Source organism: Alosa pseudoharengus, unplaced genomic scaffold, assembly GCF_046254945.1.
Source record: "Alosa pseudoharengus isolate Yale_2024_CS ecotype anadromous, Long Island Sound unplaced genomic scaffold, YU_APseudo_1.1 YU_APseudo_1.1_scf_2, whole genome shotgun sequence".
In the NCBI taxonomy this organism is placed as follows: domain Eukaryota; kingdom Metazoa; phylum Chordata; class Actinopteri; order Clupeiformes; family Clupeidae; genus Alosa; species Alosa pseudoharengus.
In genome coordinates, this window is record NW_027468663.1 from 11,101,051 (window position 1) to 11,125,104 (window position 24,054).

The 24,054-nt window shown below is 41.6% G+C and overlaps 1 protein-coding gene and 1 long non-coding RNA gene across 4 annotated transcripts; one reads left to right on the forward strand and one right to left on the reverse strand.

Annotated features, from left to right (window-relative positions):
- Positions 1 to 630: 630 nt before the first annotated feature.
- slc71a1-2 (solute carrier family 71 member 1-2) lies at positions 631 to 23,196 on the reverse strand. 3 transcript variants are annotated; one of them, XM_076293699.1, is made up of 13 exons: positions 22,993 to 23,196; positions 20,910 to 21,005; positions 18,640 to 18,702; positions 17,897 to 18,024; positions 15,855 to 15,969; positions 14,559 to 14,777; positions 14,229 to 14,342; positions 10,466 to 10,537; positions 10,235 to 10,347; positions 4,511 to 4,608; positions 3,610 to 3,776; positions 2,965 to 3,215; positions 631 to 2,864 (listed from the first exon to the last, which is right to left on the reverse strand). In XM_076293699.1, the coding sequence occupies exons 1-12, from the start codon at positions 23,074 to 23,076 to the stop codon at positions 3,003 to 3,005; spliced, it is 1,482 nt and encodes a 493-aa protein (XP_076149814.1). In that variant the 5' UTR covers positions 23,077 to 23,196; the 3' UTR covers positions 631 to 2,864; positions 2,965 to 3,002. The 3 variants fall into 3 exon arrangements, with proteins under 3 accessions (XP_076149814.1, XP_076149815.1, XP_076149812.1); XM_076293700.1 differs by having other exon boundaries at positions 631 to 3,215; positions 20,910 to 20,999; XM_076293697.1 differs by having other exon boundaries at positions 631 to 3,215.
- On the forward strand, positions 11,369 to 13,454 carry LOC143133815 (uncharacterized). Its single transcript, XR_012988558.1, has 4 exons — positions 11,369 to 11,491; positions 12,219 to 12,304; positions 12,585 to 12,672; positions 12,776 to 13,454. It is a non-coding gene; the product is annotated as an uncharacterized LOC143133815 (long non-coding RNA).
- Positions 23,197 to 24,054: the final 858 nt, after the last annotated feature.

Here is a 24,054-nt window from a genome sequence, read left to right on the forward strand (position 1 = left end):
GATTCTCTTTCACCCTTTTCTTCGACACTATGGTGTGATACCTCGAAATTTGGCATTGCTACATGGACGTCGCTATCTAATCAAACACATTTAGAATGCAATACAGACGGAAACCCTTCCCAACCACAGCAGAAAAGCATGCCCTCAAGGGAACTCTGAAACAAATTTACTTATGTAGGCCAATCAAAAATTGGTTCTTTCCAGCTTCATTCTTGGTGGTCTTGTCATGCTTGTTTTTAACTGAGTGATTATCTCATTGTCTCATCAGTTACCTCCATCAGGTACATACTGATTCCTAGTGGGTGGCACAAAATGGTGGTTTCAAATAATCAACAGCAGAAATCAGTTACAGAGAAGAGTCGTTAAGATGCAAAGAATGGCACGTATTCTGGTAAACTCCTTTTAAAGCATTCACTGAACACCACACTGGACTTTCCATGACAATGGCATCGCCGTGTCCAACAACATGGCTGTACCAGAGAATTTAACTTCTGCATTTTGCTGAAAAAACAACAAAACAAACAGATAATTCATGTAAAGAGAAGGGCCCTCATCCTTGCATATACCTTAAGCTATCCAAGCACCATGAGAAGAGCGGTAATGCACTCACAGGAAAAAAGACAAGAAATATAGGTCAATGTCATTAAATTTTAATAAATAGTTTGTCATTAGATCCCCAATATTTACAACATGTTCACAACTTCCAACGTGTTCCTGCTATTCAAGAGTTTTGATAAACTTAGGCACAAAGAAAGGTAATTTTTTCTTTCTTTTTTTCTAGTTTTGGGCCACAAACCAGACTTAGAGGAAAGCAGGCAATAATGTCCAGTTGCATCACTACAAAAAAAAAGTCCATATCCCCCTGAACACAAAGCTGTTCTAGCTTTCTCGGTGTTAAAACATAATAAAGTGAGCACAAAATTGTGGTTTAATGTTTAAGCTTTCTGTAACATTCAAAGATCTCAGGGTAAATATCAATTAAATATCAAATCAGGCCACAAAATGTTATTTCCAATGTGTTAAGCACAAGCAAGCGACACACGGTCCACCTCAAACTGTACTATTTGTTTCCTCATTAATGTTGTCAGTGATTTGGTTCCCTGAAGGGAATGGAAATGGCACCAACAATGCATAAAAATGTATAATAATAAAAAATAAATCTACAAAAAAATAAACACAACATACAAAACAACAAAAATAAGCATATGGCACAAAACCATGTAAAACAAAACAAAGAAACAACCTTCTCAGGTGTGTTACCTACTGCAGTGTTTGTGATGTAGCTATGTGAGCCATTTCAATGCACTTGAGGTTCAATGTAGGAAAGTCAATTGTTCAAATATACACCAACAGTTAAGATTAAATACAGTAATTGAAATATCACTTCTATCCAAAGACAGTGCACAGAAGATGCAGAGTATCTTTGAAGCTGATTACATACGAATCCTTGAAATGGTTAATTGTCTACTCAAAATATCACATTTGTAGATTTATACCACAGAACATGTAACCTTTTACGTTCTACTGCAGCAGCATGGTGATGATGTACTCCTTCATCCAATCTAACCATCCACTGAGACTTACTGACAACATCAGTGCTCACAATGAGAACCAGAATGACGGGGAGCCTGTTGGCTTGTGATGGGAAATGCATGAGCCCAGACACAGACACACAGACGTGCACACGCAAACACACACACGCACACGCACACACGTAAGAAGGCCCAGCGATTGGGGAGCGGAGGTCATTTAGGTGGACACGAATTAGACTAAAGAGTATGTGAGCTCCGATGGGAGCGATATATATCAACAATTACTCACCCTTCTCAGAGCATAAGTCTTCATTCAGGTTAGGTAATATCAACATGAAATCAATTAAAAGGCAACTTTTCCTTTTAAATAAAAACATTTGACACAGCCATCCTCGAAGGAGAACAGACAAATGGGAACAAACTGACATTAATTCGGTGTCTAAGAGAGAGGGAGAGACGGTGGTAGCAGTTCGGCTCTGACTAACTTTACCCATGTTCCTGGCAGGATCAGACCAGTGGTGTGGGAAAAACAATAGAACTCAGATCTCCGAAACAAGCTGTGTTTGTATCAAATAGACTAAACTCTCACAGTATAAAATGTTATCTATTGTGTGCTCTGCTGTACTGCTTTGAAGAAGAAAAAAAAAAAAAAATCCGCAGGATATGAACAATTTCTACTCAAACATCAGCACCACCGATCCTATGAAATGTTAATACCAAAACCTTAACAAAGTGGCAGGTGACGTTTTGGCTCACAACCAGTGTCGACAGTGGAGCTCACCAATACGTTAACTGTTACTTTTTGAGTCTCTGGATAAAGAACCGTAACATCATTGTATGGTCTGTGGGTCTGATCTTTTTTTTAAAAAAGAGGGTGGGAAAAACAATAGAACCAGCCACAAAAGTCTATATTAAACTTATGTCGATAACCTTCGACTGAAATACATCATTTAAGCTTCTGCAGGCGCCTCTCAAATGTGAGCCTTGACACCCAAGTATCCACTTCCTGGTTGCTCCAAGGCCAAGGGCACGTCCTTCAGTGAGCTGAAGCTCCTGGCTCGCCCCCCCCACTGCTGCTGCGGCTGGTGCTCTGCCCAGCCTCCTTGTTCCCTGCACTGGCTCTCACAGCGCCAGCGCTCTGTCACACGTCTTAGCTTATAGGTGGCCGAGAAGGGCCCAGTAGAGTCTGTGGAAGTCTCTCGCCAGAGCAAAGGAGCGTTGCCAGAACCAGCTTGGGAGGTGGGGTGAGTGAAGGATGGGTGTTGCATCCTCTTCTCTCCTCCACCCTCCTCTGTTGGCCTGAGGCTGAGGCTTACCCTTCCCTGTCCCACCCTAAACAAACAAACAAACAAACAAACATACATAACAAAACAAACTGAAAAAACACCCTATTGATCCACTCCCGACACCCTTTATAACCACCGCCACCGACCCCATGGACCCCAGCCTGTGGGGTGTTAGTGGCAGGGGTTATACGCAGCTGTCCTCCAGCAGTGGCTCCTTGCCCTCGCAGATGCCGCCCTGCGGGCCGTGCCCATGACTCTGGGCGCCGTTGTTGTGCTTCTTGTAGCCGCCCGGCCGCATGCTCACGCCGTTGTGCTCAGGGATGAAGAGCGCCACGAGCAGGGAGAGCAGCACGGAGCAGGCGCCGAACAGGAAGGGAGGTCCCGGGATGATGGCACTCTGCAGGTGAGGGGAGAGGGAGAGAGAGAGAGAGAGAGAGAGAGAGACAGAGAGACAGAGAGACAGAGAGAGAGAGAGAGAGAGAGAGAGAGTGAGTATCTTAAAGCACAACAATTGTAAATGACAATAGAGGACGCAGTTTTACCAAAAACATGTATTACATTCAATTCAATCAATCCATGATGTTTACATATTATGGATTTACGACCTAATTGTTTTAGAAAAAAAAAAAAAAAACCTCATTCTAAAATGGTCCTCATTTAACTGACAAGAAACACAACACACTTTTAAACGGCCACTTTCTCACGAGGATCAAACAAGTCCCCTTTTCTGAGGGACAAATCGACCCGACAGCAGGGCCTCTGTGCCTGTGGTGGCTGCCCTGGCTCCTCACCTCGTCTGTGGGGTTGGCCATGTTGGGCTTGGACCCTTTGTCAGGGCTCTCAGCTGGGTCCATCTCGTTGAGCTCCACGTGGAACAGGTAGAAGACAAAGCCATACAGCGCGGGACCCAGGCCGTTGCACAAGCCTCGGATACCTGTGATCATCCCCTGGACTACACCTGGAGGGACAAACACAGGCTGCGTCATTTCTCCTATCTCAGCTGTTCTTGGGCTACAGGTATTTGTCTAGGGCCAGAGCACGGTTTGGAGCTAAGTGTTGGTTTTGATCCTACAACCATGACTGTGTTAGTAGTTTGTGAATAAGATGGGTTGGTTGTGTGTGTGTGTGTGTGTGTGTGTGTGTGTGTGTGTGTGTGTGTTAAAGCGTCTGAAGTTGTAACAGTGGCCATGTACTGTAAACTAACAGTGCAGTAAGATTCTTTTCAGAAACATTAGTTCTGCTTTTTTAAAATAGTTTCTTGTTTCTTTATCAGGATGATCAAGACACTGCTCGAGAGCTGCACAGATGTATGTGTGTGTGTGTGTATGTTATATGTGCATGGTTTCTGTGTGTGTGTGTGTGTGTGTGTGTATGTGGGTCACTCACCAGGGACTGATCTTCATGAGGGTGATTGGTGCAGGTGTGTGTGTGTGTGTGTGTGTGTGTGTGTGTGTGTGTGTGTGTGTGTGTGTGTGTGTGTGTGTGTGTGTGTCTAAAGTTGTTATTGCTTCTGTGGCTAGCGTGGTGAAACGTGTGGCTGGTAGAGGGGGTTTTGGTTTGAGGCCCCAGTAGATACAGTAGTGTGGATGGCTCTAGTTTGCACACACGCACGAGTGAGTGAGCGAGCGAGCGAGTGTGTGTGTGTGTGTGTGAGAGAGAAACAGAGAGAGAGTGATGGCAGTGTGATCGAACCTTGTTGGTCGGGGTCTGCGTTGCGGGACACAATGGCACTGATGGCAGGGAATGTGATGCTTGACATGGCAGCCACTGCCCCAGCTGCCCACATCATCCTGAAAGAACAAAGACATTTAAACATTAATTCTTTTTAAGATTTAAATCACATTTGGACTGAGTCACACACACTGATCAAACCAATTAAACTTAATCAGGTGTTTGGATGCCCACTTGTCATTTTCTGAACTATGTCTTTAATGAGCAACTAATTCAAAGTTACTTTTGATGGAATGTGCTCAAGTAGAGGTCATACAAACCAACCATCTGGTCTGCTAGCAGCACAGCCAATGCTGTTTCTGTTCAGGTTGGAACACACCAACATATGGTAAGAAAAGCCACATCCCCAACTATATTGTCAAAAGACACCATTTAGCATCTTACATTCATGTTTAGAGTTAATGTTGTGCCATTGTGTGCTAAAGAGATGGGACAACACAGCAGGCTATCTAAACTAAACACAGCTTTCAGTCAGGCAAACTCTGCCAAGCTGAACTAAGCCAAAAATGACAAATGAAACAACGAAACAGACATACCAACCAAACACAAAAGTGAAAGATAAACAGCTTCAGTGAATGGGCGTGCCAACAAGCCTTTGTGGGAATTAAAAAAAAAAACTGTTTTAATGAACGCTCAGTGATCGATTCAAAGATGTTGATATTTGAGTCAATCTATCAATCAATCAGATACTCCTGAAGCAGCATTATTGATTGGCTTGTGTATGGTTCGAATTGTGTATGGCTTGGTTCAAGCCACCTTGATATGCTCCCATTTACAGAGGCAGGACTATGACTAAGGACTAAGGACTATCAACATAGACCATGGTTATTTTTAGAAGAACAATGATATTCATTTTTCATAATATTTTCCCCGAGAAGATTTTCCAGCAGTTCTAGCATTGTAATCTCACAATGAAAACAATGAGGAAAAATTCAACCTTAAAGGGAAGCTAATTTATTCTGAGAAAAAGGAAAATCACATAAAGAAATAATATTTTTAACAAAAACAGATTGACCACAAATATTGGCACCCCTAGAAAATCTTCCATACAAAATGTAACAGAAGCATTTCCCTATTTATATTCAACTTCTTTAAGCTACTGCTGTATGAACTTACAGAAGTAGTTCATGACTTTCTTTTTCACTAAAGCAGTGTTTCTCAAACTTTTTTTCTGGGGACCCACTTTTTAAAAATGATAGACTATCGCGACCCAACTCGTGACTGTGGTAGTTAACAAACTAGATCAGTGGTTCTCAAACTTTTTCTTTCATTCCCCACTTTGATCAAGGGGGCATTCTCGAGCCCCACCTGTCCCTCATCGCTCTAGGACAGTGGTAGGTCAAGCTTAAAATTGTCAAATTTATTGAAATAATGACAAGTTCTAAATATATCCTCTTCAACAGAGTTAAAATCAGCTGGTGCTGCAGATATAATAATAAATAAATACATACACATATTTCTGTTTTCCAGCAACATATTAGGAAGCATAGGCCATTTTACAGCATTGTACAATATATTCAATGAAATACCAACATGCTGCATTAAATGGATCCATAATCCAGTCATACTGAGCACTGCTAGTTGGGAAATATTTTTGAAATAAACTTTGCAGGGATGTGATGTAGGCCTACTGTTTGGGGTCTACATGGGATCACAAGAGTGCCTCCCAATCAGACGTTTCAGCGATTTCGCTCAGAAATCTCAAAGGCATAATACTGTCGCGATCGAGGCGCCTGTCCCATACTCAAGTTTTTTTGGTGAATGCAGTAATCTTATTTGCTAGGTGAGGTAGGTGCTTGTCTTTGCCTTGTAACTGGACATTTAACTCAAATGTATCGCTAAGATATATCAAATATATCGCTAAGATAGGCCAGCTTCGTCAAGAAATGTTCATTAGTAAACGTGCTTGCAGATTTAAACATGCGCTCTTCCTCCAAGAAGAGGCGACTCGGAGCTCAAACACGCGCGACAGCACTTTACCTCGGGAAAGCCACCTTGCCTCGCTGTGAAACAGTACAGCCTTTTGGTCAGCTACCATCTCTTCGCAAAGTGCGGAGAATAGACGCGGTTTTAAGGGCCGGGTTTTGATGAAATTCACCACTCTCACAACAACATTCAAAATCTCATGTAGGTCGGGACTAACTAAGCTGCCTTGACACGCCTTCCCTGTGAATAACACAGTGCGTCCATTGCGCATCGGGTGCTACCTGGGCCCAGGCTACAGATAAAAAAAAAAATAAAAAAACTCAGTCAGTTGGCGCCCCACCTGGCATGTCTCCCACATGACCCACAGTTTGAGAAACGCTGCACTAAAGTATGAAAATAAAGTGACACAGAAGCTAAATCCCCAAGTATTTTTTCAACATGGGAGGACAAGAGAATAAACTAAATTTAAATAAAAAGAAAGTTGACATTTGTAAGTCATGAATTGGCTATACAAACTAGGTACTTCATTGAAAATGATACCCATGTCCTTGATTGCCTAGCCTTTCTGCCCCCCCCCACCCCCATCCCCAACACACACACTTACATCATCACTGTCATCACTTCACATACATACAGCACACTGCTTGCTACAGTAAGCCTCCTCTACATACTTGCTGCACACTGCCCCCCCTCCCTACATACACAGCACATTGTCTTCAGGATCTTCTCCAACACACATCCTCTACATACTTACAGCACACTGCCCCCACCTACCCACACACACACACTACACACACACACACACACAGTCACTGCTCCACTCCCCTCCCGCCCACACACACACACATCTTCACTGTCATTACTCACATACATCATACATACAGTACTCTGCTTGCAATAGTAAGTCCCTGCCCCCCCCCCCTCCCCTACATACACAGCACATTATTTCATCAGGAAGCTTCTCCAACACACGTCCCCAACATACTTACAGCACACTGCCCCCCCCCCCCAATACACAGCACATTGTCTCATGAGGAAGCTTCTCCAACACACATATTGCACACTGCCCTCTCCCCACATACACAGCACACTATCCCATCTCCCTTGTCATCCCCCCAACACACACACCAAGACCCCTGGCAGTTGGGTTAGCCCCTTGAGCCGTGGATCTGCCCAAGGTTTCTTCCTTGGTAAGGGAGTTTTTCCTTGCCCCTGTTGCTCTTGGGTGCTCCTTGTTGGTGCCCCCCACCCAATCCCAATCCTCCCCCACCTTTTTTATGCAGCCCTTGCCACTTAATCTACTAAACCCCTCTTCTACTGCACTTTTTACCCCCCCCCCCCCATTAATGCACAAATAGGCTGACACCAGACATAATTTCACTGCATTTCTTACTTCCAGTAACTATATGCATGTGACAATAAACTTCCTTGTATCCTTGTATCCTTGAAAATGCCCATATTTACAATTAAAATAATAATTAAAAGGTTTTAATCAACTGGAAATGTGACAAACATGCTTGGACAAAGACCCATGGTTATCTTGCCCCCACGCACAGTATGGAGGATGGCAAGAGAGGCAAAAGAAAAAAGTATCATCTTGGGGTCACCAAGTCCCCCAAAAAATCTTCAAATGTGACTGCTAATAGATTATTTAGAGGGCATGCCAAAGCCTTTCCAGTCATTTAATTACAAATGTAAATGGCAGGAGTTACTGAATGGTACAGTCTGGTATTGTGGTCTATTGTCAGATGAAATGAAAATTGCGCTCTTTGGCACGAAACACTTTAGGTGGGTTTGGCGTACATAAAAGAATGACTGAAAAGAACCCCTAATGAGTCTATTATATGCTTAATGAGAATTATGGTGGAGGGGGCAAATGCTATGAGCACTGAAAGTAAGGGAGATTTCCCAGGTTTCTCACCCAAAACACTGGGAAATATCAACATTTGTCTTTCTGATGCTATCCCTCTGCTAACAGCAAGAATTCAGACTACAAAACTGCTGCACTAACTAAACGAGGAATGGAGCTAGGTCTAACGTGACTTTGTTTACAGAGTGCCATCTAATCTTGTTCTCACATAAACCACGACATTATCTTAAATAGGTTTATATCACTTTAATGTCACCTTAAAGCAAGCAAAATAATGCCAATAATTCTGGAGGGTACTGTATGACATAACCTCTAACAGATTTAAAGGGAAACTTGGCAGGATTTCCCCCTCTGCTGGAGAAATTGTGCATTATGCTATTTCAAACTGTGGGAAAAGGTAACAATAAAGCACATGGATTTGTTTACAAGCTAGCGAATGGTTAGCATAAGTTTGGCAGAACTATGTGGATGTTACAAGGTAAGAAACACGATTTAAAACGAGTTTCTTGTTTCTCACTTCTCTTTCCGGGACAGTAGTCTCAATGTTGCAAGGTTGGTTTTCTGCCTGGGGACGCTAGGCGCAGCGGGGAAAGTCACCATTTTCACCGGAACAGGTCATTTAACCATCCAAATGATTTCTAAACGGGTTTATTACGTTGAAATAGTTGCCAAGTTCTCCTTTAAGGCATTTGCTGTGTAAAAAAGATTACTGCAGAAAAACCTTAGTACCATTTTAGACAGGATTAGACATGTTTTTCTTTTCTTAATCATGAACTTACATTATTCTTAGAAATGTATGTAAAAATTGAAATGGCACAACTGAGAATATTATTATTTAAAATGTAAGTTAATGGCATAGGCCACTCTTCAACAAATTAGCCTACCTAAAAACAATAAATTGACAGCTAGATTGACAAAATGTTACTTCCAAGAGTTGACCACAGAGGGGAAAAATCCAATCAACAAAAAGAATTGCATTACCACAATAAGTCGCACCAATCAGAGAAACTTTGTGATTCATATCCTTCCCATTTTTGATGCAGTAGGAGAGGAGAAGGCATTTAGCAAAAGACAGTCTACCAGAAGGCTTTGGATCAGATAAGTTGAGCTAGAAATAGATCTACTATAAACAGTTTTTTTTATAAACAGTCTTCTTCTTACTAATTATTCTTTATTTTTAAATGATTTTACTCTGTGTGTTTTATGTTTTCTTTTTATTAGGATCTTTACCTTTTGAACTATTCTTTGACTATACTGCCCTTCTATGCTTTTATTTGATATCATTGTTTGGTTTTGTTTATGTAAAGCACGTTGAATGACCTCTGTGTATGAAATGCGCTATATAAATAAACTTGACTTGACTTGACATTCACGGCAAAAATAAACAGGTTGAGCAACACCCAATCTGAGAGCCATAATTGTCTGCCTATTTCAGAGCACCTGCTACATCTGAATCATCTGAAATGTAACATTTATGTAGAGGTCCTGAATAACGAGAGGTTCCGTGCAGATTTGATGCTCTTATAACTTTGCCGATGATTACAAAAAAAGAAGAAAAAAAAATCAAGATGACTGGCTGTTGTGCTTTTACAGTGTGCAAGTGAATGTCTTTTCCTGTGATATTGCTTATCACGTGAAGATTTTGCGGTGGTGCACCGCTGCTGAATGCTTAGGGTAAACAATGAATACACTGTTGCAGATAATCAGCATAGATGAATCCCAGGTCCACTCTATATCAGCTTCATTTACACATCAATATCAGCTTCAGTGACTTTTCAGAGTGTCTGCACCACTCAACAGGAACATATTTCAGACAGCCTGACAACTTCTGCCCTCTAGTGGCCAAATTCCAGAAGTGTTACTACAGTACTGACAGCATTGACACTCACCAGGGCTGGGAGCCAAAGCCGTACCAGGCTAGCTGCAGGATCTGAAAGCCCAGACCCAGGAGAATAGTGTTTTTATTCCCTATGGATCTCATCAGGATTCCCAACACCACCGTCTGGAACACGCAGAATGCGGCTTTAGTAAGTAGTACATCACTTCTTAGGTTACAAGATGCAACACATACACACACACACACACACCGAGAGAGAAAGTCCCCCAGGCACCAAACCCACCTGAGCCAGGATGGAGAGGATTCCCACCACAGCAATGAAGGCAGCAACCGTTTCTGACGAGAACCCTATGACCTGCGGGAGACAATGCGGGGATTAGGCTGCACAACCTACAAAAATGGACGCAAACCTGTCCTGCACAGATCATCTCATCATATCATACCATTTGTCGCATCATATGATATATCATAGATCATTTATCACACCATACAATCACCATGTTTGTTTTATATTTTATTTTTGTTAGTAATACCTTATTGTGAACACACTGAAGTGCCATCAACAGCATCATTTTAAAAATACTAAAATGAGCAAAACTCATTTAATAAAATACATCAAAAGCAAAACATATAAATCATTCATTACCAATATTAGTGAGGTGTGTGCACTTAAACCCTTTGAGAAGAGCAAAAACTGTCACTGGACAGAGAAAGGGGGTTTTGAGTGGTGTGGCTTGTAACACTATCCAGCCTGCTGTTACAGCAAACATGATGGCACCACATGGTCAAAATCTGGCCCAACTAGTTCCTAAGCACATAACACTACAGGGTGTGTTTACACTCAGAGCCTGAGGCCAGTGCCTGTCAGAGTTAGACAAGACAACAGGTCAACATGGCTGGACAAAGTGTACAATGGTCCACATCCAGGCCATTCATTTAAACAGGACAAAATGTATGATAAATGCACTGAAAAAAATGGAAATAGGGGGTCTTTGATTTGACACAAATTAATTTGATATATGCAACATGATTGTTTTATATTCCGCTTGAAAACGTGTTTTAATTAAGTAGATTTCAAGAGATAATTTTGAATGCTGGATGTAGACATTTTTCTTGTGTTGATCGAAAGTGAAAATTTCAAGTTCAGACATACTCCAGAGCAGCAGGTGGCTGTAATGTGTCATTAAAACAATACATAGTAGTAGAAGAAGAAGTGTTTGAAGCATGGTTTGACCGTTAAAGTTTGGATATCTATCATCAGTGACTGAAGTGGAAGAGAGAATGGCAAATCGAATTAGCCTACTGAAGGGTAAGTTTATCAACCTTATGATCATGTTATATTAGACAATAAATCTCCTAGCTGTTTTCTTACAGTATTACAGTGTTGCAAAGTTGACCCTTGATGTCTTTGTATTATTTTTTGGTCCGTTTCTTTTTACCAAGTTAACGTTAGCCTAACCAACCAGTTAGCTGCATCTGTTGGGCGGTTGGAAAAATACATAAATCATTGTAAAGCTAAATTGGGGTTGGTTTGGTACAGTCCATTAATTTGATCACGTTTGAAGCATAATAAGTTGTATGTGAGTGAAAAGCCTGTTAGCCTGTGTGCGCCAAGTGTGTTGCCAGCAAATGGCTGCCTAAAAGCAAGCTAGCATAGCCACGTGGACAAAAAGCCATTTGCAAATTTACATTATAGCATCCAAAAACGTTTAGCCCTAGGAAGTTGTCTCCCCATATGATGAAAATATGAAATATAAATATTTTGATTTGTTTGTGCAGGCAAAAAAACAGGCAGTAAAGTGTACGCATACAACTTTTTTGTTACTGAGTCTAAGATGTAGTGATGTTACTGTTTGAAGTCACTGAAGTTTGATCTTTTATTTATTTATGAATTTACTGTTGATAAAATGAATGTCTTATACATCAATAAATGGCTGTTATGCCAGATGTGTGGTGCAGTATGAGTATGTTTTGTCTGGCACTGTCGTATGTGTGATGGTATGAAACTAATTTTCTTCCTGCTAATCTTATTTCAGATCAACACGGAATTTCAAAAGAATCACAATTGTCCCACTTCAATCCAAGTTCCTGTCTCCAAGCAATGATTAAGCAAATTACTGATGTGAGTAATGCAGAGTTTTAATCATGCTAACCTTACAGAGGCTAATATTTTTGATCATGTTGATATTGATACTTCTTCACATATTGTTCTATTATTATTCTATTATTCATCACATCCTAAAATTTGTGATGATCTCGGGAAGAATAAAGTATCTATCTATCTATCTATCTATTGTATTCGTCTAACTTTTTTTTTCTTTTTATCATATGGCCGTTTACAACAGTGGCTGACTTAAATGAAACTTGGATTAACGTGCTAATCAATAATGTTTTTATTTCAGTGTGATATAGATGCTGGCCGAGTGTCTCCTGAAGGGACTCTGTATCTACACGGGGGAAGATCCTGAAAACTTTGTGCAGGAATATGTGGTATGTACATGAACATGTCTATTTTTCACATTCATTTCTCAATAGGGCTTTGTTAGAGGGTCTCATTTTCTTACTGTTATGTGCATTTGTCTGCCTAATTCAGGGCATGGATGAAGTTGATGTCATTGAAGACAACTGCTGAGGTTTATGTCCTGAGAGAACATGAGTCAAGTGAACCAGAGGACATTGGGGTCGTACTCCAAGGAATAAAGTTTTGACAGATCTACATGGCCGTTAGCTGTCACTATGATGTCGGAGTTGATAACCTCATGTACCTGCCCGTGCTTAGATACACCTTTGAGGCATTGCAAAAAATCTTCATGGAGCTGGATGAAGGCAAACTCCCAAGGTTGGTTAAAGAACAACCTGTTTCAGTGAATGACTTTCCATTTTTATTTTTTGAAAAAGAAATACTGTTTTTACTATGTTGAAACCTGAAAGGACTATCAATGGCTGAGTGACCACGGGTCATGGAATCTTTTTGTGGATGTTTTTTTATTATTATTAATTATTCATTATCTTTATTTTAGGAACTAGAAATGTCACCTTTTGGTCAGTCATCTTTGAATCTGGTCCATCAGTCTTCAGGCCTGATCTCTCACTTTCTTTCTCTTCTCTCCCTCTCTCACTTCTCTCTCTCCTCTTCCTCTCTCACTCCTCTATCTTTCTCCTCTCCCTCCTCTCCCTGTGATGTTTGCTGCACTTTTTTCCATTTGTCAATTGCTGGATAAAAAACAATACTGTGTATTTCATGTTGCTTTCAATAAAAATTGACTACTAAACTGACTTGACTCTTTTCAGTAAAAAGATGTATAACATATGTCTGCAATTCTAGAAAAAAAAACAGTTAAAAGACACTGTTCTGGTACTATAGGGACATAAAACTTCAAGAGTTTATTTTTTTAGCATTAATAAATGAAGTTAGAAGTACCTTTTACAATCTATTACTATTGACATGATAAAATTACTTTAGCATTACACAATACATTGGTATTACATAAATATGAAGGTATTATCTTCATTCAACATGATTTTTTTATGTAATACAATGTGATTTCAATGTGTAGGTTTTACAAGAAACGATTAACTAGAACAAAAGTGTAAAAATTGTGTCAGCTGGACACATTCTGATTATGTGGGACCGATGTACACATTAAAATCATGTAAATTCAAAGAACTTTTTTTTTCAGTGTGGAAGGTCTATACAATCTATACATTCGTATACATAATGAGATTTCCATCCTAACTTGAGAAGCCTAATATGTGTGTACGCTTCAAAGTGGTACTTCAGCTGCAGTTAACTCTACAAATGTTCTGCCTCGTAAAAACTTCACATCAGGGTACAGAAACTAACTAACTAATACACAATTCAGACATGAATTCAAACCAATGTCTTAAAGTCTAGATATGGTCAGTATCAATAAGATTTTTGTGTCCATCCAGTGTACTATTGTGAATCCAAAGTGTATTGTGAATTTGTTTGTGTCAAAGTCTGAGTGGGGAAGTAAGCGAATGTGAGTCAGTTTAAGTATCTGACCGTGTTGCTTGAACTTCACCTGTCGGAGATAAAGGAAGAAGCTGGAGTACTGGCCGGCCTCAGGGAGATAGGACAGGAAGACTGTGATGCAGATGAGCAGGACAGTGGAGTCCTGACCAACTTTCCGCAGCGACTAAGCAGGGCAGGGAGACAGAGACGGAGACATAAGACTGTTATGGTGGAAAACATTGTGTGTCTATTTGGAACCATCCCTCACAGTTGGAGTGTGTGGTTATTACACACACACACACACACCTTGACCAATCCATAAAACCTGCTTAGTGACTGCTTTGCACACCCAGAGACCAGGAACAAGGTCAGTAAGGCCTCCCAGGAGGATGCTACTCACAGCGAAGGGGTCGGCCTGCTCCCAGGAGATGGGTGCCCCCCACGAGGCGGGCCTCATTTTCTCCGGCAGGGACTCGGGCACGGCCACCAGGATGAAGCAGATGTCCAGCAGGGCAATGGCCGTGGCCAGGATCACCACCAGCGTGTCACCGTACGCCTGTGACAGGTACGCCCCGATGGCTGGGCTCGTCACTAGGCTGGCCGCAAACGTGGCAGATACCTACAGGGGTCCAGAGGGGCCACATCAGGGCAGGCAAGAATTAGGCTAAATAAAAACAACTGTGAAGGTTTTGTAGGACACAATAGTCTGCACTTACGTAATGACAAACCACAGAGGCACAGAACCACAACTCTGTAGACCCCACACTACCATAAAGGCTCTTCCCCCAGTCTGCACCCATCAGGTATATTTGCTGTTAGTTTTACACAGAGACTTCAATTCTCCTTTCTAAAACTGATAGTTCCGGTCCTTGATTGTGATTGGCTGAATGATACACCTTGACCGCATTTCGTTCTATATTACTGCGCTACCATTACTTGCTTAACTCCGCTAGCGCGTCGTGCCTAACAACCCCCCTTAGCTGTCGCAGAATCAGTGTAAATTACAGCCTCTATTTTGGCCTGGATAACCAATTTCAAATGGACTCAGAGCACATATGTCCAAACAGATGATATATTAGAATGTCTTGCTACATGAAGCTAGATCTTACGGTAGCCTACCAACTAACAAATGCACAGGATATATTTTATTAGGATTGGGATGCTTGACTGTCTATGTAGGAGGATTTACCCTAGGACACCCAAGACAAAACACACTGACACAAAACAGCTTTATTGGGCCTGATGATGTTTCAGGTTTGTAACATTCTCAAGAAAGACTGGCATCACTCTAGTTACCAAAGGAAACTGAGGCAACATAGTTGCAAGTCACGCGCAAATGGGAACTTTGAATAACCAACAACAAACCACATCAGGACTTCACTCAAGTCTGTTCAACCGATCCCATCACATGTCTAATGACTATTACATTGTCCCAACTTGGGAAAATATCAAATAATGTCCCTCACATTCCATATCAGTATGTGTCAGGCAATAAAGCAATAAAGATTAAATAATCCACTGTATCATACCTCTATGTAAACCAGAAGTATTGACATGGGAGGTTTTTATGTAGCATGCATGTATTATAAGTGTCACTCTTTTGCTAAAACCCAGCTAAATTCAGTAATAAGAGCACAGTGATATAGCGACTGTAATATAGAGTCAGACAGCAGCCGACCGTCGGCCTTCAACTCACCAAACCATAGGCAGTGCTCCTCTCATGCTCCTGCGTGATGTCAGCTACATATGCAAAGATGACAGAGAAGGTGACCGCAAAGACGCCCGACATGGAAATAACGGCAAAGTACCACCTGAAACATATTAAACACCTCATCAGATCAAACACACCATTCACCTGCCTGGAGTCAATCAAGAGTCTTCCAAAGGCTTTGTATTACAAAGGCCTTGTTACATTGGAAAGAAAACATTTAATTAATTAATTAATCAAGCATCACAGCATACTTGGTCATCCTATTAATTCACACACCATACTAAATCAGCAGTAAAACATACTAAATTTGTTTTATATTCTATAGTAGTAAAAATAAATAATATGTTTTATATTCTATAGTAGTAAAAATGTTTGTTGTGATATCACTTCATTAAAAGTTAGCGTGTAACAGTGGCGATGTAAAATTAATTGTGCAGTAAGATTCTATTCACAGATAATGAGACGTAAATATCAGTTCCGCCTTTAAAATAGTTTGGGTTTCTTTATCAGCATGATCAAGACACTGCTCGAGAGCTGCACAGATGGATAAGTGTGTACTGCAGAGCTAGTGAGCGGAGCTGAGCGGTGCGAATATCCCGCTCCTCGCTCAGGTGGCTGTTCACTCGGCCACTACTCCGCTCAAATTCACGTCAGGTCGCTCCGCTCAATTTCGCTCCCCGCTCCACTTCAAAATCCTCCCGCTCCAGTGAAATCACTCCACGCTCGCTCCAATGTAAAGGAGGGAGAAATAATCTACAAGCCGAATTGTCACCTTAAAAAAAACTTAAATTCCAAAGAACTAAGAGCAATGGCAATGTTACATGTATTGTAAAAGATAGCCTAATGCAACACCGACAGTGCAACAATGAACAAGCTTGCCAACGCAAATACACATAAGCCTAAAACTAAAGGGATACGTGGGATTAATTGCCTAAATAATACAGGTTTAGCATCCGAGTTTTACTTCAGCCTTACTTAAAGCACAGGCTATTCAAATTGCTCACGTTTTTCTTTGCTCTCCTTAGCATGCTTCCGCGAAATGTGTCTTCTTAAATTCCAAAATACATCTCACTGGAACAGTGTCAGCACATAGTTGTTCTTGCTCTACATTGTTAGTATCTAGTTGTTTTGTAGGAATACTACGCTTGTAAGCCCTTAGACTTTCAGTTTCCTTTCTAAAATATTTAGCTACTTCATCCCCAACGAACTTACTGTAACGTCGGCACGCTGGACTATGTGCTACGTACTCTGGGACAATGCATTCTGGGATACGGGGGAGAACTCTGGGGGTTTGTGTGTGTTAATGCCTTTATTTACTGTTTTAATGTCCGTGTTTTAGTGTAGCGTGTTACCCTTTTAGGTCTTCCTCGTGTGTGATCCTTTTTGTGTGGGGGGTTGCGTCCACCCCTGTATGTGTAGTGTGTGTGTGTGTGTGTGTGTGTGTGTGTGTGTGTGTGTGTGTGTGTGTTTGACATGCCTAGTGTACGCTGTTTTAGTGATCTGTATTCTCTCCCCTGATTCTGAATGCTAACCTGTAAAAGCTTCTCTTGACAAAGCTCCGGCTATGCCGAATCCGTTAGGTCAATATGTTTGTTTTGAATTGTAGCGGTCTTGGTTACACTATGAAGACTTGAGTTCAGGGTGGATCTGGGCATGCCTCTGACTCGTGGTGCGAGCGGTATCGGAGCGAAAATGCAGCGGGACAAAGCGGCCGCTCTGGCCTCTGAATAAAAAAGCGCTCCAACAAAATTCCATCCGCTCCGCTCCTAGCTCGCTCGCGCTCCGCTCACTAACTCTGGTGTACTGTATGTTATATGTGCATGGTTTCTCTCTCTGTGTGTGTGTGTGTGTGTGTGTGTGTGTGTGTGTGTGTGTGTGTGTGTGTGTGTGTGTGTGTGTGTGTGTGTGTGTGTGTGTGCCACTCACCAGGGACTGATCTCCATGAGGGGGATGGGCGCAGGTGCGCGTGTGTGTGTGTGTGTGTGTGTGTGTGTGTGTGTGTGTGTGTGTGTGTGTGTGCCACTCACCAAGGACTGATCTTCATGAGGGGGATGGGTGCACAGGTGAAGAAAACAGTGAGCAGCAGGAAGGACTTGCGGCCCCATACGTCTGAGAGCGCTCCGATCAGCGGCGCGCTCAGGAACGACAGCAGACCCTGACAATACAGGAGGGTGCCGTTAAAACAAACAAGCAAACAAACAAACAAACCAGAACTACAGACTAGTCCACCTCCACAATCACCTCTCAGCTTGGACTAAAGGGTTACACTTCAACTGTTAAAATGAACCTGAAAACAAGACACTACATATGCACCGGTCTAACTTTCTCTCTCTCTCACACAATCATACACCCCATCATATACTACTACCCTTTAAAATGCAGCACCCAAAGTAGTAGCATTTAACTGACATTTAACTAAACTTTCACAGATGGTCATGCACGAGCCTACGTCATAAATATGCCTCAATCCTTAGTGGACCCCTCTTGCATTTGATGGAGCATACAAAGTTCTGTGTCAGGATTCAAGTGTCATTGGCCTCTTCTACAAGTTAGAGATGGCCATAGAGTGTTGATTTTTAACAGTGGGTGTTAAAATGTCCTGTCCAACATTACTAAGGAGAACAACAGTTTGCGGGAGGCCATGGCTACTTATCAGAGTAAAATACAAGGCCCACTGGCAGAGGTTTGATGGGGTGAATGACCTTATCTGTTCCCGTGAGAAAGAGAGAGGGAGAGAGAGGGAAAGGGGGAGAAAGCTTGGTTCTCTCACCTTGACTCCATGAATAAGGCCATTCATCAGGAATGTGTGCTGAGGGAATGTCTGATGTAAAACCTGAAACAACAAAGAAGAAAAAAATGGTTGACTACACAACAAATACCTCACAAGCTCCATTTCCCAAATAACAACCCAGCTGAGAGTAGCGGTTATTCAGGTCACATAGGTGCTAAATATGGGTGGGGTGTAAAACACAGCTCGTAGCATCACATGATTAAAGTCCAAGTTTCCAAGGAGCAAGTAACAACAGGAAAATACCACATATCAAGGTTTCCCCCAGGCCCTGTCTTACACACGTTATCATAATACCTATCTATCCTTGGTATGCCAAATGAACACGTGAGTGAGACTAGCACAATCCTCTCTTATTTCCCCTAGCCAGGTATGAGATGCAGCATGTGTGCTAGCACTTTTTTGCCCTCCATTCAGTGAGTAGCCTACTTCATCCAGACAAAGAAATGCCCTATTCAACTGAGTGTTGGTTAATGATCTCTGAGGCAACCTCGGTCACTTTCACTAAACACACACAGACAAAGTCAAGTGTTTCCACTGACATGAATCCAAGGCTCTTTCACGGAAAAGTACATGAGTACAAGCAGCAAACACATAGAATGGTGGCAACATGCATCACTGTCTGTGAAGAGCCCCATCCATGTTCCTTTACTCATGATGGTGAAGACAAACAGGATCATTTGGGCTGATGTTCAAAGTGGTTTTAAAAAAAAAATATTCTAAATATTTTTAATATTAACACTTGCCGAGTGAGATTATTTTCTCCGTTGATTGGTGCCAAACACCCCTTTGCATGTTTAAGAAACAGTATAAATGTAGTGTTTGAATTTTACAGAAAGCGCCCGAGGGAAACAGAGGTATGTGACTGCCTGTATAACTACTATAGCTACCTGGGTTGTGCACCAAGTTCCCGGATTGGAAACTACTGGTGTTGTCAAAAATGTATTCACCACCTGCTACAGTGTCTGAATATACTAATTAAGTTTTGCCAAACAGCAGACAGCAGATGCTAGTGGCAGATGCCAGTGGCAACTAAAGTGTGCCACTGAAATGAACAGCATTAGTCAATGTAATGCAACCAATGATTACTAAAACACCAACATTTTCCTTTAGATAAGTATGAGGCTGAAGTGCTGGGAAAGATAGTAAAATTCTCGGTAAAAGATAAAACGATTAAACCCTGTGAAAGGGAGCACACCTTGCAGTAGACGTGCTATCAACACACATCTGTTGATAATCTGATTTCAAGAGGGAAAAGGGGATTACAGACTTAAGATGCCAAGTACTATCTGGTAGTGACAATCCTAAGTGTGTGGTGGTGTGTGTGGGGATCAGCAACCACTCTAGCTTTAGCTGCCAAAACGCAAATCCTTTCCATTTACAACACAGGACATTCACAACAGAGGGCAAGAAAGAGAGAGAAAGAGAGTGGAAAAAAAAAACAGCAAGCTGAGAGAGAGAGAGAGAGAGAGAGAGAGAGAGAAGAATTGTTTACAAGAGTGGTGATGCTAATAGAAGTTTTATGAAGACTCCTCCGTTACTCATCTTGAGAAGTGTTTTAATTCTTGAACAGAGATAGCGTCCGCTAAAAACTACTTCATCAATCTGAGCCACCTGAACAACAGTCATCAGATCTAGTGAGCAGGCAGCTCCATAGTGTCAGCACCTCGCTGCTCATCGGTCCGGTGCAAACACTAGGCATTTCCCACTTCAGCTCCTGACATAAATGGATGGAGCTTCTGACAATAGGCTTGTTTGATGTTTCTCTCTAATATTGCTTGAGCCATTAGCAGCACTAAAGCCCTTGCCAACACGCCAGGCTTTTTCATCAACAAAACCCACCCGTGCGTCATGCAGCCCTCTCCATTTGATTAGGATTCAATTATTCATAGGCGTTAGTGGGACCACATTCATGATTCCACACAGGCAGAGGGGGAAATGAGCTGGGGCCGGTGCCCAGGGTCGAAGCAGGGCTAGCCGCAGGCAGGGTGACGTGGACAGCAGCAGACAGTGGCAGCTCTTGGCGGCTCTGGTTCAGATCCTGCATGGATCTACCGAGTCGGGCCGAATGAGGACCGGATTGGACCCATTTCAGAATCAGCGGCAGGCTGCTTTGGTGGATGGATGAGTGGTTGAGTGAGTGGGTGGGTGTTTGTGACAGTGAGGCTGCCTGTTGGCACATCGCTCTGACAGGAAATGGAAAGTGGCTGGAGACAGGGTGAGGTTGTGCAAGTGAGGCCATGTGGTTTTACCGTGAGCATGGGAGTGGTGAGCAGACCCCAGGCGAAAAACTCCAGGAAGATGACCACCACGGCATGGTACACGCTGGGCTCTCCAATCCCCTGTGGCTAGGGCACAGCAAAAGAGCACCAATTAGCAACAGACACACAATACAACAAATAAGCTAAAACATTCTACATATTCAGCAGGCTTCCCAAGTTCCTTTACACGCAACATTCCAACAGGGTGAGTATCACTTAGGCTTTTTGAAATCCTCCGGGAAAGGGTATGAGGATACTGAAAACCATGGACAGAGTGACACAGACTCACACAAAAGTAGGGCAGACAGCTCTCTAGACTCAAACAACACAAAGAAAGGAGAGGTTTTAACGTTTTTTTGTTGTTGTCATTCCCAAATGTGAGCGACACAAGAAGCAGGGCTCAGGTGTGGTGTGGCACAGCAGCAAACCAAACATGTCACGTTCTAACATGACCATTACCCGCTACCCTTCACAGGCACGAATTATTAGGGAATGGCTCCTTTCCACATCTGTTTAAAACTGAACACTTGTTGAAACTCTTGCACTATGGATCCATATCATATCCACTAGCACACTTGTACTATACATACATCTCAACCTCCTTGCTGTTTCCTCAGTTTTGTGTTCACACATATCCATTACCTGTATGTTGATGTGTATGTGTGTGTGTGCGTGTGTGGCAGAGGGCACAGGTTTTTAAAACTTGATCGGAATAAACTGCCACCATACACATTTGAATAATGACCAGGCTCATAAAGCAGTTGAGAGAACAGCAGTTCAGCATTTCTATGTGAAGTGTGGTGGTGTCATGCTTGGTGTGAATGACCTGACCACCATTTGACTAAGAACAACAAATAACTCAGTTTATTTTACAAAGCCAGGATTAACAGTGATGCACATTGAATTGCAGTTTAAATACATCCTGACACTAAAGTTAACAACACAGTCCACTTATTTGAATGCCATACTCTCATGACATTTGAGAAAGAATGTGGTAACCTTCTTTCTACTTCTACTTGACACTATAACGTTAGGCTTAGGTTGATATTTTGCATGAGTCACATTGAATAATATGGCAATGTGATTACAGGTGTTCTTCTGTATTATGCCGCTGTAATGTCACACTGAAAATATGGACCTACATTTATTTTTTTTAGTGGCAAAGTATCACCCGTCGCATCGATTTACGTAACTTGTGCTTTCTGTAACGTAGCTAGTTAGCAAGCCAATTCTAGCCAGCCATAGCCAAGTTTGAGTTGACAAACAGGTGTTCCACGACTCTGCCGACGTAGTCTACTCCAAAAGCTGAAATAATCGGAAACAACACTGCTTCTGAACAAGTACCTATAGTGTTATCTAGGGGATACTTTAAAGTAATCCCCTTTCAACTGACTTAATTGTATTATAGATGGCAACCCACTAGCTAACATATTAACGCAAGTCCATTCAGCTAGCCAACTAAATTAGCACAACATCCTCGTCTGCTAAGAAACACACCCTGGATGCCTAACGTTATTGGACAGATTGCTCAGTAACTATAAAGGCTGGAAAGCGTTTCACATCTCTTGTTATTATGCTAGGATGACTTCTGTCAATTAAGAGCAAAAATTTCCAAAATCCAAATGGAAAAATGAGTTTGATCTCATCTAAATGCATACTGACAGCTACTCAAACCAAACACTGGCTATGTTGCCCAGGGTAGCTAGCTAGCCACCAAAACGTTAACGTTACGTTAATTAACTTGCAGGCTTCGGGCACATCATTTTAGCTGCCATCTGGATAACAATGCTGTAACCACAGCAAGATAGTTCGAGACATGTCCAAATCTATGGTTGTCTGGCTACCATAACATCATAATTTATGCTTACAACCTCCGATTCTGAGCAACAGTCGATTACCCAGCTGACAACACCAAGCTAGCTGGCTAAATCGTCAAGCTATCATGACAATCTAACCCATACCAGAGCCCGTTTACATTCTCTGCCCATACGCCTATTTTCCTAGCTAAACAACAAGACATGCTAACATTAGTTGATAGCTTGCTAACAGTAGGTAAAATAAATATTTAACTCACACTGCCTCCATCTTTTATTATGATTTTCTTAGCCAGAAGAATGCTGCGGTTCAGCCGCTTTTTCTTCTTTTTCTCTCCAGTCATCGTTAACTTATATCCATTCTCGTTGTCAGAGTTGGACCTGTGTAGTGATCCTTAAAAACAGTTTGCTAACCTGCAAATAGACTTCACCGTTAGCACGCTAGCTAAATGATTGCTCGCACATCCCCACCTCACTCTGACCCGTCTTCCTGAATAAAAACCCCGCCTATTTATTTAAAGTCATGAACCGATTGGTAAATATTTTCAGGAAGTCGCACGCATTTCATTTGATTGGCTGAAGGTAATTTTCGTCACATTTATTCATTACATTTCATTGCTCATTTGACAGCTATGCAAACTCATTTTTAATTCCATATTATGATCATGAACAGTTTTATCAATATATTTTTATATCCCAATTACATCCTATCCTATCATGTTCTCCTTATTCTCTGTCCATATTCTATACTTAGTGTAGGCCTATTGCAAAATGTGAATTCAGGATATTTAGATTAAATTATTTGAAAATTAATTGGTTAATTATTGTGTGATTCACAGGGAGACAGGTTTGAATAAAACAGGCAAACAGTATATTAGCTTGTTGGTGTTATATTCAGCAAGTATAGCCAAATTTTGTCTTTTGTCAATGGGCTTTATCTATTTATTATCTTATTTATTTGAGGCAAACAACAACAACCTTACTTAAAGAGGACTTTGTGGTCAATTTATCTGTGTTAATCTGGTCTCTGGCCAGACTTATAAGTATGACTGCTTTCTGAAATACAGCATCACAGGTATTTCTGCCTATGTGGATGTGTAGGCCTAGCATATTTTTGGCGTTAACACATTCAGCATGTTTTCATTATGTATATTGGCTCATTTTAGATAGAATACCTAAAGTACTGGTATAGCAATCTATCAAAGCTTACCGAATATTTGCTTGTGATATTTTGTGGTGTTTGGTAAGATTAGTATTGTCACCCTAAAGCCTCCTTTTGAGATGTAGCTTGACCTCTGTAAGTGGCTTTGGATACAAATGTC

Bases quoted from the DNA above. Each gene is read 5' to 3' on its own strand.
- slc71a1-2 (XM_076293699.1), bottom strand. From the start codon at position 23,076: ATGACTGGAGAGAAAAAGAAGAAAAAGCGGCTGAACCGCAGCATTCTT. The intron at 10,348-10,465 runs GTGGGTTTGGTG...TGCGTGTTCCAG, and splicing joins TCCTCTCCATCCTGGCTCAG to ACGGTGGTGTTGGGAATCCT. The intron at 3,216-3,609 runs GTGAGGAGCCAG...CCTCACCTGCAG, and splicing joins TGGCCAACCCCACAGACGAG to AGTGCCATCATCCCGGGACC.